Source organism: Pelodiscus sinensis, chromosome 7, assembly GCF_049634645.1.
Source record: "Pelodiscus sinensis isolate JC-2024 chromosome 7, ASM4963464v1, whole genome shotgun sequence".
NCBI classification, from domain to species: Eukaryota; Metazoa; Chordata; order Testudines; family Trionychidae; genus Pelodiscus; species Pelodiscus sinensis.
In genome coordinates, this window is record NC_134717.1 from 10741904 (window position 1) to 10753915 (window position 12012).

At 41.3% G+C, this 12012-nt stretch overlaps 1 protein-coding gene across 9 annotated transcripts in view; it reads left to right on the plus strand.

The window, feature by feature from the left end:
* Positions 1–12012, plus strand: part of KALRN (kalirin RhoGEF kinase) — a 790448-nt gene that overhangs the window by 419054 nt on the left and 359382 nt on the right. For all 9 annotated transcript variants that reach the window (XM_075933149.1, XM_075933142.1, XM_075933143.1 and 6 more), the window contains one exon: positions 4472–4594. In XM_075933149.1, coding sequence (XP_075789264.1) covers positions 4472–4594 — 123 coding nt within the window. The remainder of the gene's footprint in view (positions 1–4471; positions 4595–12012) is intronic.

Consider the following 12012-nt stretch of genomic DNA (forward strand, 5'->3'; position numbering starts at 1 on the left):
TGCGCAAAATCTTGCCAGTCTAGACACACCCTTTGAGATTAAATAATTACTTCATGTTTCAAATAGTAACCCTGACAATCTCAGTGAGATGGTCCAGTACTTAGGATGGTAGCCTAGAACTCAGCAGACCTACCTCAATTTCCTTCTCTGCCATAGTTTTCTTTTGTAACTTTGAGGCCCAGACATTCAAACATATTTCGGTGCCCAATTCCCATCCCTTCATATTGCTATTTACAAATAATACTTTGCCCTTATATAAACTTTGATTGTGATTCAGAGTCCACACCCTGCAAGGAAGTGAGACATGCCCTCCTTTTGTCTCCTCTCTCATGTTCTTATGTAGGCCTAACTGATTTCAGATAGAAATGTAGCCGTGTTAGTCTGGTGTAGCTAAAACAAAATACAGGACTATGTAGCACTTTAAAGACAAAAAAGATGGTTTATTAAATAAACCATCTTGTTAGTCTTTAAAGTGCTACATAGTCCTGTATTTTTTTTAACTGATTTCACTGAGAGTTAGGGGCCTAAATACTTTAGGGGCCTTAGCCTCTCTGTACATCTGTTCTTCCTCTGCAAAATGGGGAATAATAGCATTTATCTACTTCGCAGAGTGATTGTGAGGATAAATCTATTAAAGACTGTGAGGCATTTAATTAAGATGGTAATGGGCCCCAATAACTTCCTTAAATAGGTGGATTTCAGTTGGATTACAAAAATGTTTGCATAGCATGACTGAGTAAATGACTATGTTTTAAATAGAAATTATTTGAATTAGTTCCTATGGACATTATGGTAGAAATAGATCTAAAAGAAGAAATTGTATCTGATAATTTATTAAAGGAGAGTGGACTAGTGAATCTGTTTAGGAAGGGCATTCAAGGCACAGAGGCAGCATAGAAAAAAGTGAGTAAACAATTGTAAAGGAAGCAGACAAATAGGGCACTTAGACGTATATTGTTAGTGTATGATTAATAGATTTTAGCTGCACTGTTCACCTTGTTTTGATTTATGAAGCAGATGTACAACCTCATTATCCGTAGGTGTGATTTTATCTGATCAGATGAGCTAAGCAGTGTTTGGGCTAAGTCAACATTTAAAGAGGGAACCTCAAAGGAAACCTTCCAATACTTCAGGAAGTGGTGTGGTGATTCAACAAATGGCACCCTCCTCTGTATGTCAGTATTGAACCAATACCACAGCCTGGCATTAGGGAACTCTGTGCTGTGTGGATGAGATGCAAAACCAAAGCTTTACTGCTTATGGATTAAACCTCCTATGTTCCTTTTTGCAGCAATATCATAATTTGTATCAGTGCACTGGGCAGATTAGTTAAACATATATTGACTACAGGCAGTCCCTGACTTACGTCGGATCCGCACTTACGAACGGAGCTTTTCTCGCCCCGGAGCTCACGGGCGGCGGGTCGTCACCCGTGTCCTCCGGGGCAAGAAAAGCTTCTCCCGGTCTCCCTGGTCTGCTGGGGGGGTCCAGCAAAGCCACTGGACCCCCCCAGCAGACCAGGGAGACAGGAGCAAAGCCACACGGGCGGCGGGGTCCCTCCACCTGTGCGGCTTTGCTCGGGGCTCCCTGGTGTGCCGGGGGGGACTCCCCCCAGCACCCCAGGGAGACAGGAGCAAATCCACACAGGCAGCGGGGTCCCTCCGCCTGTGCGGCTTTGCTCGGGTCTCCCTGGTCTGCTGGGGGGGAGGGGGAGCAGCTAGTGCGCCCCCCCTTCCCCAGCAGACCAGGCTTTTGTTGCGGGACGCCTTGGGTAGAGCAGGTGGGGTGCTGCCGGGTTGGTCCTGTGGGAACCTACCAGGCAGCGCCCCAGCTGTTCTGTCCCAGGCTCCAGATTCAGCAGCTGTTGAAACTGATCAGGCTGATTTCAGGAAGCTGGGGGCAGAGCAACTCTGCCTCTGGCTTCCTGTAGTCAGCCCCTGGTCAGTTTCAGTGGCAGCAGCTGAATCTGGAGCCAGTTCCGACTTACATACAAATTCAACTTAAGAACAAACCTATAGTCCCTATCTTGTACGTAACCCGGGGACTGCCTGTACTTGTATTCCCCCATACTTTGAAGTGGGTATGGTGGTTTTCATTTCCTCTTTTAAATTGATATAAACTGTTGATGTTAGCTGAATTAAAAAAAAGTGTCCCATACTAGAAATGGAATCATTTCAATAGTGATTAATTCAGAGGGTCTATTTTAAACATGTAAATTCTTCAGGGTGAAAAATGCTTTATTTATTATTTTGAATATTACTTTTAATGCTGTAAATATGAAAAATTACCAGAAGAAAATAAAGCCATTTATGAGTTTATTGGAATCACATTTTTACAGTTTACAATTTTCTATTTAAAAAAAAAAGGACAATGTGGCTTCATGGGTTGAAATTTTTTAAGGCATGTGTTAGCTGGAATCCAATTTTAATAATAAGATGCAAACCCCTGACAAAAGGGAAGACAATGTTTATGGAAATATTAATAGAGTCATAATGACAGCCTTGCTAGCAGGCTACCCTCCAATAATTACTGTTATTACAAATTATTACAAGTTTTACACAAACAAGGCATATCATACAAAAGCTCTTAGCAAGTCAAGTGTTATGTTGCTGTCATATCATTAAAAGAATGTGTTAGGTTCTATAATATAGGCACATGGGAACAGAGCAGATCACAGAAGAGAAACCAGGGATATGAATTTTGTTTCCAGAATGCCATGCCCTACTAGCTAATCCACAAAATGGAATTTGTGACAACTACACATTGTCTCAGCAGGAGATAGGGTGCTTCCATGCCCACTGTTTTGAAGTGCTTTGAACTCTAGATGGAAAACTATTATGTGAATGCTAAATATTATTATTATAAAGTTCTTGCCATCAGTGGAAGAAGAGAGGAAAGATGACAATGCATATTAAACTTCATCTGTCTCATTATAAAGAGGCATTTAGAATATATAATAGAAGGAAAAACTGAAAGTCCAAGAGATTTAGATTCTGTACAACTACATTGTGAAATGGATCTATTTGCTTGAATAAAAGTCACACTACCTTCCATTTTTTCATTCTTTCACTTTTCTCCATTTAATCAATAACATCTGCTTTCACCAGAGTCGTACTTACCAAATGGCTCCTCCACTAAGCCAGCATCTTCTGTCTCGGGTTCGAGGTATCCCCACTAATGTGTGGTCTTACAAAGCCAGAGTGGTCTAGACAATGCCGATAAGCCTTCAGTTACAAGCCTTCAGCCTTAAGCTCCTCGCTCCCTGCCGCACCTACGTGACCGGATCATGAGTTCTCTGCTTATGCTACAATGTCACATTATGTGAAGTATCATAATGCAGGCTCCAATCTTTCTTGTGTAGCAGGAAACCTCTGACTATTCAGTTCTCCATTGATGTCAATGGGAGCTGAAAGAAAACTCCACCTCAAACCAGCACTAATCGCTTTGCAGGATGAGATCCTAAGGACACAGTGACTACATTTCTTATTTATTCCCTCCATTTCTTACCTTCCAGTGGATCTGAACAACCCCTACCTCACATGGCTTGCATTGACATAGGAGCTTGAGGGTGACTTGAAGTGAGAACACCACACAATATATCTCAGACATATGCTACAATCAGCATGAGCCAGCTCTATGGGGTCCCAAATTAGCATGAACTGACCCTATGCATGGGACATTTACACAAGGCATCCAAAATCTTGGGTGTAGGAATGACGGTGGCTTAATAGATTGAGAAATAAAACTGACACTATTGCGAGAGATAGACCGCTCTAGACTGACATCAGTGATCCAGCTGAACTGTTTTGGAAAGAAAAAGCCCCTGAACCCTCAGACTCTCAGGCTTATAACTTTGCTTTCAAGAGGCTTCAGTTACAGTGGGTAGCTTGGAATCTGAAGTTACTTGAAAAGTTGATACTCATCAGTGTTTTCCAGCTTTTGCCTAAGGACCCCTAGCCTTTCCTTTTTAGATACACTGATAACCCTCTCTCCCCTCCTCAGCTATTTCAATTGATCCCTCCATGTGTTTGGACATGTTTTAGATTTTGCATGTCGAAGTCTGATGTCTGTATGAAGTCAATCATTGCACTACTAGCACTAGGTTTCAGTTTACACTGGGAGAGTATAACTAGTGGAAAGCAACAGATTTAAGAGATTTCCCATTTCCCTTTACCCTTGTAATATAGACAGTATCAAATTAAACTAAAAGCAAACATTTATGCTCTCTCAGATGATCATGTTATATGTAAACCATATAAACAGGTAATGGCATTCCAATAATGGTAATTTATTAATAACATTTAAAAACACTTTATCTTCCGTGTAGTTGGCTTAGGCTCTGCCATATGCCAGTGTTATTTTGTTACAGCAAACACACAAATAATTTTTTCAGCTATTTTATTCATTTGCTGATCAATTCGTATAATAAAGAGACACAGTGAATAACTGGATGCTCTTCTTTTGTGCCCAGGTATTGGATTGGATTGAAAACCATGGGGAAGCCTTTCTTAGTAAACACACTGGAGTGGGAAAGTCTCTGCACAGAGCACGAGCTCTTCAGAAAAGACATGATGATTTTGAAGAAGTAGCACAGGTAAGAGGCTAAAAATCTGCAAGTTGTATGTATAGTTTGTTACTTCATGCTGCTTTTGTTTTCCTTTCATAGACTCCTAAGAACAAATGTTTTTATTTATAGAGCTCTGTAACTCTTCTCAAACACATGAAATGGACTAGGATCCAAAGTTAAAAATATATTACCCAGAGATTAGCCCTTCGGAGTGAAAAGTTGTCTCGAGAGCAAAACTGGAAGATTTCTTCACAGCAATAGATTTGATGGAGGATTCCTGACACACATGAAATAGGAGGCAGCGTAAAAGGATACATGAAAATGGCGCAATTCTGAGTGAGAAATAAGGTGAAATCAGGAGAGTAGAACGGGGAAACAGGAGAGGTGCAAGAGATGAGAACTGTAGATGGGGAAAAGAGTAATGCAGGCTTTGAAGTTAATTATAAGGCGCTTGAACGTGAAGTATAGTTGGAGAGGTAGCCAATGAAGGAACAGACGAGAAGCTGATGTGGTTGCAATGATAAGAAATATCCACTTATAATGGGCAGATTAATAGACTTTAAGGCCAGAAGGGACCAGTGTGTTCATCTAGTCTGGCCTTTTGAATAACACGGACCATAAAACCTCACCAGTCATTTCTGCATCAAGCCTATAGCTTCTGTTTGAAGCATGTGTTTTGAAAAGGTATCAAGTCTTTTTTCAAAGATTTCAAGTGATAGAGAATTTACCATATTTCTAGGCAAATTCTTCCAATGGTTTAATGCCATCACTTTAAATCATTTTACTCTGTGCCCCATTCTGTATTTATGTAGCTTTACCATCTAACAATTATGTGTGGTATGTCTTTTTTCTGCTAGGCAAAAGCAGAGGTGGGGAACTTTTTTGGGGATGGGGCAATACACAAGCGAGAAGAAAAAAAACCCCCCAAAACCCAAAATTCCTCACTGAGGTGGCCACAACAGGAAAGGAGACATTCTCCAGATTCCTCTCACACACCAGAGCTTGGGGAGCCCAGGCTAGTAGATTTTGTGTGCTCCAGCCCCGTCAGGGGATGGCAGAGAGGCTGAGCACCAGTGCGGGTTCCCCAGTGCTGGGAGGGGTGCCCTAAGCCTCAGGGGCCAGATCCAAGCAAGCCCCATTTGGCCCCAGAGCCTTAGGTTCCCCACCCCAGGCATAAAGAGCTGTCTTTCAGAAATCTCTTCTGCACGGGGTGGCCCGTGAGCCTAGGCGAGCTAGGCAGCTGCCTAGGGCGCTGCTGGCCCGGGTGCCCGATGATGATGTCACGGCCATTGATGGCCTTGCAGGGAGGGCTGTTGATTGAGCCACGCCGCCTAGGGCGCCAGCTGCTGCAACCGGCCTTGGGCCGCTCCTGCTTCTGCGTATAGGTATTTGTAGATTATGATCCAGTCAGTTCTTAGCCTTTTCTTAGATACATTTCCCAGATCTATTGGGATGATGTTGTATGGCTTCCCTTTATTAAAACTTTTTAAATGGTTTGCATTCTGGTATATATGTTATCACTAATCACATTTTGCTCTAAGTTCCTTATAAAAAGAGTAATGCAGACTTTTGTAAATAAAACTTATCTCAGCCTTTGTTGCTGGTGGTCTCTGAGTCTCCAGTCTCAGGACATTATAAATGGAAAGGTGCTGAATAACTTAGCTTTTATATAAATCAGATACTTTACTTACACGATGGCCTCATGGCTTATTGACCCTCAGATGATCCCTGATCTACCATAGAAGTATGAGATGGGAATGACTTATTAGATGAGCTCATGCATGCCCTGCCAGCTTTGTCAGGTGTTTTCCTGGTTCCGTTTTAGCTATCCCAAGCATTAGGGCTAAAAACACGTATCCATATGGAGACTGTCAGCCTGGTGGAGGTCATGCTCTGGAAGTTCTGCTTGACATTCAGTTTATAATTTCCCTGTCTTAAGGTCTTTCCATTACTTTTGTTTATGCCCCTTTTACAGTCATAATTAATTCACCTCCCTCCTTGGTATTTATTGACTACATATATTTGTAGACTGTTATCATATCCTCTCTTACTTGTATCTTAGCCATGTTATACACATTTAACTCTGCTAGGCTTTCCTTAGTACTCAGTCCCTTCAGCTCCCTAATCTTTTATTATCGTCTTTCTTTGAACATTCTCCAGTTTGTCAACATCTTTCTGGTAATCAGATGCTCAGATATGAATGCAGTATTCCAGAAGAGGTCACACCAGAACTATACAGTGAAGAATTACAATGGCACCTCCTTTTCTCATGAAATGAAGCCTTTGCTATTGTAGCCTACAGTTACATTGCCTTAGGAGGCATGATCAAAATTCTACTTAGTTGGTAGCTCATATCAGTGGCTGCAGGTTGCTCAGCTTGGTGAACTCTGAATACTAATGACTTTCAGGCTTATGGTTTAGATACTAAGCTGTGTCGCCTCCCAGTTAGAAATGTTTGGCCTGGCAAAATTCCCATTAACTTCAATGGGAATAGGATCTGGGTCCTCCCTACGGTAGATTTACATGAGAATATTGTTACTAATTTATGAGATCTGTCTGAACTATGACATTGGAATGCAGTGTTGGCAAATGGGGCATGGGATGTATGTTGAGGTGGGGGAGGAAATTAAAGGAATCCCATGCTTTATCCAAGGTCAAAGACTTGCAAACATAATACTCTCTGCTTTGGAAAGAGTAATAGCAGGAATAAAGGGGAAAAGCCATAAATTTACCACACCTGGGATTTTTCTGAAGAAATGCTCTTGAGGTAGATTATGCAGTTTAGGAATAACTCTTCCTTCTTTTCACTGTATTCATGATTTATTCCCCACACCTCTTTCCTTCTGGATTTTGGCTTCACCCTTTAGAGCTTGTCTTCATTAGAGGGATTTCTTTTTATTTCAAGTTAATTAATTACCAGTTAACTCAAGGTAGTTAGTTAACGTCTTTGTAAAGATTGATGGATGATCTCCTATGATTTTTTCTAGGCTGAGCTGTAAGATAAAGCAAAAATGTTTGTATCCTGCATTGAAGACTTGAGAAATGTCCATACTGGCCCTTTTGTAAAGATTGGGTTAATTGTCAATTGAGTAACTCACGGTAAAAAAAAATTCAGTGTATGCATACCCTGAAAGACTGAAGACGTGCAGTGAGTGGTATTTGGTGTTAGTGATTCCCAGGCATTCATTCTGCCTTATGGATAAACATTTACTCTCCAAAATCTGCTTTTTGTTGGTGCTGATGTACTTACCTCTGGCTCATACTGATATTAATCATTTGATTGTAACAATCAGACTGGAGTTTCTCTGAATTTCTTTGGTGTTTTCAGTAGCAGTTAATTAATTCACAGTTTGAATGCTGCTAAACTGTGTGTGAAGAATATTAGTGTTTATGGGATTGCAATGTAGATTATATCTATACTCCACAGTTTACCAGTGTGACTGACATCAGAGTCTGATCATTCTGGGTAGTCTACCTCAGGTGTGAGCATCCCTTTTGCTAAATTCTACCGGAGTTCCTGTGTCCTAACTCACATTCTGTATCTGAGAGCATTTCACAGAAGAGACCTCAGGAGGTCAGTCCAACTCCCAAAATAGCACTCCTCATGTTGCAGTGGTTGGGAATCAAACCCAGATCAACTGCTTAGAAGGTAGCTGTGCTCACCACCAGACCATGAATACATGAGTATAAGCTCTTGTTATTTGTCTTGTGATACTCTAGGAATCCTTCTCTATCAGTTGTCAATTATAGGAGAACTTGTCTGCTTTTTTGGGGGAGGAGGAGGAGAGGAATTGTGAAAGCATTGGAGAACTATCAGAATTTGAATGATTTAGCCTTCATCTTCACTGCAAAGTAGGCAGGTTCTGGTGTAAGTTAAAGAGCAGCCTGGGTTCTAACCCCAAGCTAGTTAAACTAGCCAAGTCTTTAAATGCTTCCAAACCTAGGTAAAAGATTTTTCTGTGTGGACAGTGAAGCTACGTCTAGACTGCAAGCCTCTTTCGAAAGAGGCTTTTTCGAAAGATACTTTCAAAAAAGCTTCTTTAGAAAAAGAGCATCTAGACTGCAAGTGGTACTTTCGAAAAAGCAAGCCGCTTTTTCGAAAGAGAGTACCCAGGCAGTCTGGATGCTCTCTTTCGAAAAAGCCCTGTTTGCATTCAAGAACGCCTTTTTTTGAAAGAACACTTTCGAAAAAAGGCATTCTTCCTCGTGAAATGAGGTTTTCCACCTTCGAAAGAAAAGCCATGTTTTTTTCGATTTAATTTCGAAAGAACGCAGCTGTAGTCTAGACGCAGGTGAAGTTTTTTCGAAAAAAGGCTATTTTTTTTTAAAAAACCCTGCAGTCTAGACACAGCCTAAGGGGGGTATTATGGTTAAAACCTGCGTAAAAACAATGGGTGAATTGTGCAGTCTAAACATACTTTTAGAGCATGACTCTATAACCCAATTGATCTTCCAGAGCATTACAATAAAACATGAGACATACTCTCCTGTCAATGTGGAGATTCTTCTTATGTGCAGACATCTGATTAAGAAGTTTGCTGTTTATAGGTATACTTGGAAAACATCAGTGATTTAAAGAATAATCCATTATGGGTGTGGCTGAGCTCATTGTGGACCCCTTCTCATGTATATACTGTTTGGACAATGTTTTTCATAGACACCTAAGAACATAAGAACAGCCATAATGGGTCACACCAATGGCCCATTTAACCCTATATCCTATCTTAACACAATGGCTAGTTCCACATGTTTCAGGGAAAATGAACAGAACAAGGAAATTTCAAGTGACCCATTCGCTGTTATCCAGTCCCGGCTTCTGACAGTTGAAAGGTTAGGGACACTCAGAGCACAGAGTTGTGTCTCTGACCATCTTGGTTAATAGCCTTTGTTGGATCTATCCTTCATTCATTATCTAATTCTTTTTTAACTCAGTTACAGTTTTGGCCTTTATGACATCCCATAACAATGAGTTCCACAGGGTGACTGTGTGTTGTGTGATGATACCTGTTTCTTGTAATATTTAGAGAATTTCATTATTATAATTATTCTGCATGAAATGTAAGGATAGCCTATAAAATGAAGTTGAACAAAATAACTAGAGTACTGAGTGGGCTCTCCGAACAATCCAGAAATAAGGCTTTTCTTGTGCGTTTAAAAGGCTTTTTTGTTTTGGTTTGGTTTTTTGGTTTTTTTAAACCTCACACAAATCCAAGATCTTTGACTATTTCTCAGCCAGCTAACCTGTGGCTTGTCACTCATGGAAAAACTGCTCTTAGAGCACCAGCCAACAAGAAAATGAAAGGATAAGACACTCATGAATAGTTGATATCAAGCTATCATCTGAGGAAATACAGGGGATTCAGTACTTCCTGGAATGACAAATTAAGCACAGCCTCTTTGCAGTCCTAGAGAGTCTTTTTTGTGGGTTCATGTGCTAACCATAGTTCAGTCAATTCCTCAAATATATGTAAATACAAATAAGCTTTGGTTTTAGAATCCAAAAGCCTATCTTTCCCTAACAGGCACTTCAATATAGAAAAATAGCATAGAATATTTTTGTTCCAGAACTGAAGAAGAAAATACTAGGGACTGGATCATGCTCCCTAGCTCTGTATATGTCTGTGTGGAAAGACAAGGTCAGTCACTACTGCAACTCTGAAAGAGCAGCGAGGAGTCCTGTGGCACCTTGTAGACTAACTGAAGTGTTGGAGCGTAAGCTATCGTGGGCAAAGACCCACTTCGTCAGATGCATCTCTGCATCTGACAATGGATACGTCTAGACTACATGCCTCTGTCGCCAGAGGCATGTAGATTAGGCTATCCGACACAGTAAAATGAAGTGGCGATTTAAATAATCGCCGCTTCATTTAAACTTACATGGCTGCCGCGCTGAGCCGACAAACAGCTGATCAGCTGTTTGTCGGCTCAGCGCGATAGTCTGGACGCTCCCCTGCCGACATCAAAGGTATTTGTCGACCACCCAGGTAAACCTCAGCGCGGCAGCCATGTAAATTTAAATGAAGCGGCGATTATTTAAATCGCCGCTTCATTTTACTGTATCGGGTAGCCTAATCTACATGCCTCTGGCAACAGTTCTGTCTGCATTTAACTGTCCTCTACAAAAAGCACTCTACACTCCAAAGGTGAGAAGGAAGAGGGTATTGCACTGCCCCTCCAGCTAACACTTCAAGAAATCTGCTTAGATATTAATAACAGCTTGACACTTATTAATTTCTGTGCAGAGTCCTCTTCATGCTATGAAATCCTCCTTCTCATAGGGTACTATGGGCAGCGCCTAGCAAGAGAAGCCCTGTTCAAAAATCTTGCTTGGTTTCATGCTGATTGTTAATTAGGGGAAGGGGCTGGCAGACTGTAAGGAGGCAAATGACTTCTGTTTAAGATCTGACCCTCCCAAAAATCTGCAGTCTCAGGGGATTTACAGTTTTGTGATCCCAGAATGATCTGAAGCTAATTTTTCAAGAGAAACTTTTCTAAGTAGGCTTTTGCATGTGTGGGCAATCTGATCCCATATTGTTTAGATTTACCCATCACTTTGCTGGAATAAGAGAATTTGTCTCTCTGTGTTTTGCCCTCTAGATGGCACTCTTTGTACGTTTTTACAAGACCTTCAAGGCTAGAAAGGGATGAGCCAATGTTTTGGGTTTGACTGTTGACAGAAAAACCTTTTACCCAGGTTTGGGAGTACTTGAAGATCTGGAAAACTTACCTTGCTGGGAGGTTAGAACCCAGGCTGCTCTTTAGTTTACACTGGAACCTGCACAGTTTGCAGTGAAGATACAAGTGAAATCATTCAAGTTCTGATAACTCTCCAAGTTAACAGAAAGTTTTGAACTGAATTGCCAGGTGGATCCTGGATCATTGCAGTATCCCCTCTCCCTCCTCCATTTCACCTCCGGAGGGTGTTTTGGCTTTTCTCTGTAGTGTGTCATGCTGTTCACTTATTAGGATTACTGGGTGTATCTCAAACAGTCCCCTGCCATTCCAGGAGCCTTGGGTATTGGTACATCTCAGTCCCTTCTGTTCTCTTCCAGTGGCACACAGTAGTTTAGTCTCCTGAAAGGCTGTAATACGTGGGTCCAAGTGCAGTTGTTGATCTTAGGATGTGGGTGGCTAGGAGCGGGTGGCTAGCCAATACAGGAGATTAGACTATATGATCTGGAGGCCCCCACTGGCTTTATGCCCTATGATTTTGTGACATCTGGTGATTGTAAATGCATAGTTGGGCATTCAGTACCTAAATATAATACTGTGCTCACTTATCCTTTTGTTGAGAAATTGTTCAAACTTTCTTGAGCTGCTTTATTGCCCTTTGACTCACATTGGTTTCTCAGCTATTATTGACTTTTATGCTCTAAGATTACAGTGCAAAATACCTAAAGCACAATGTATAACAAGTGCATGCATTGTGAAAGCCATTGCTTCAG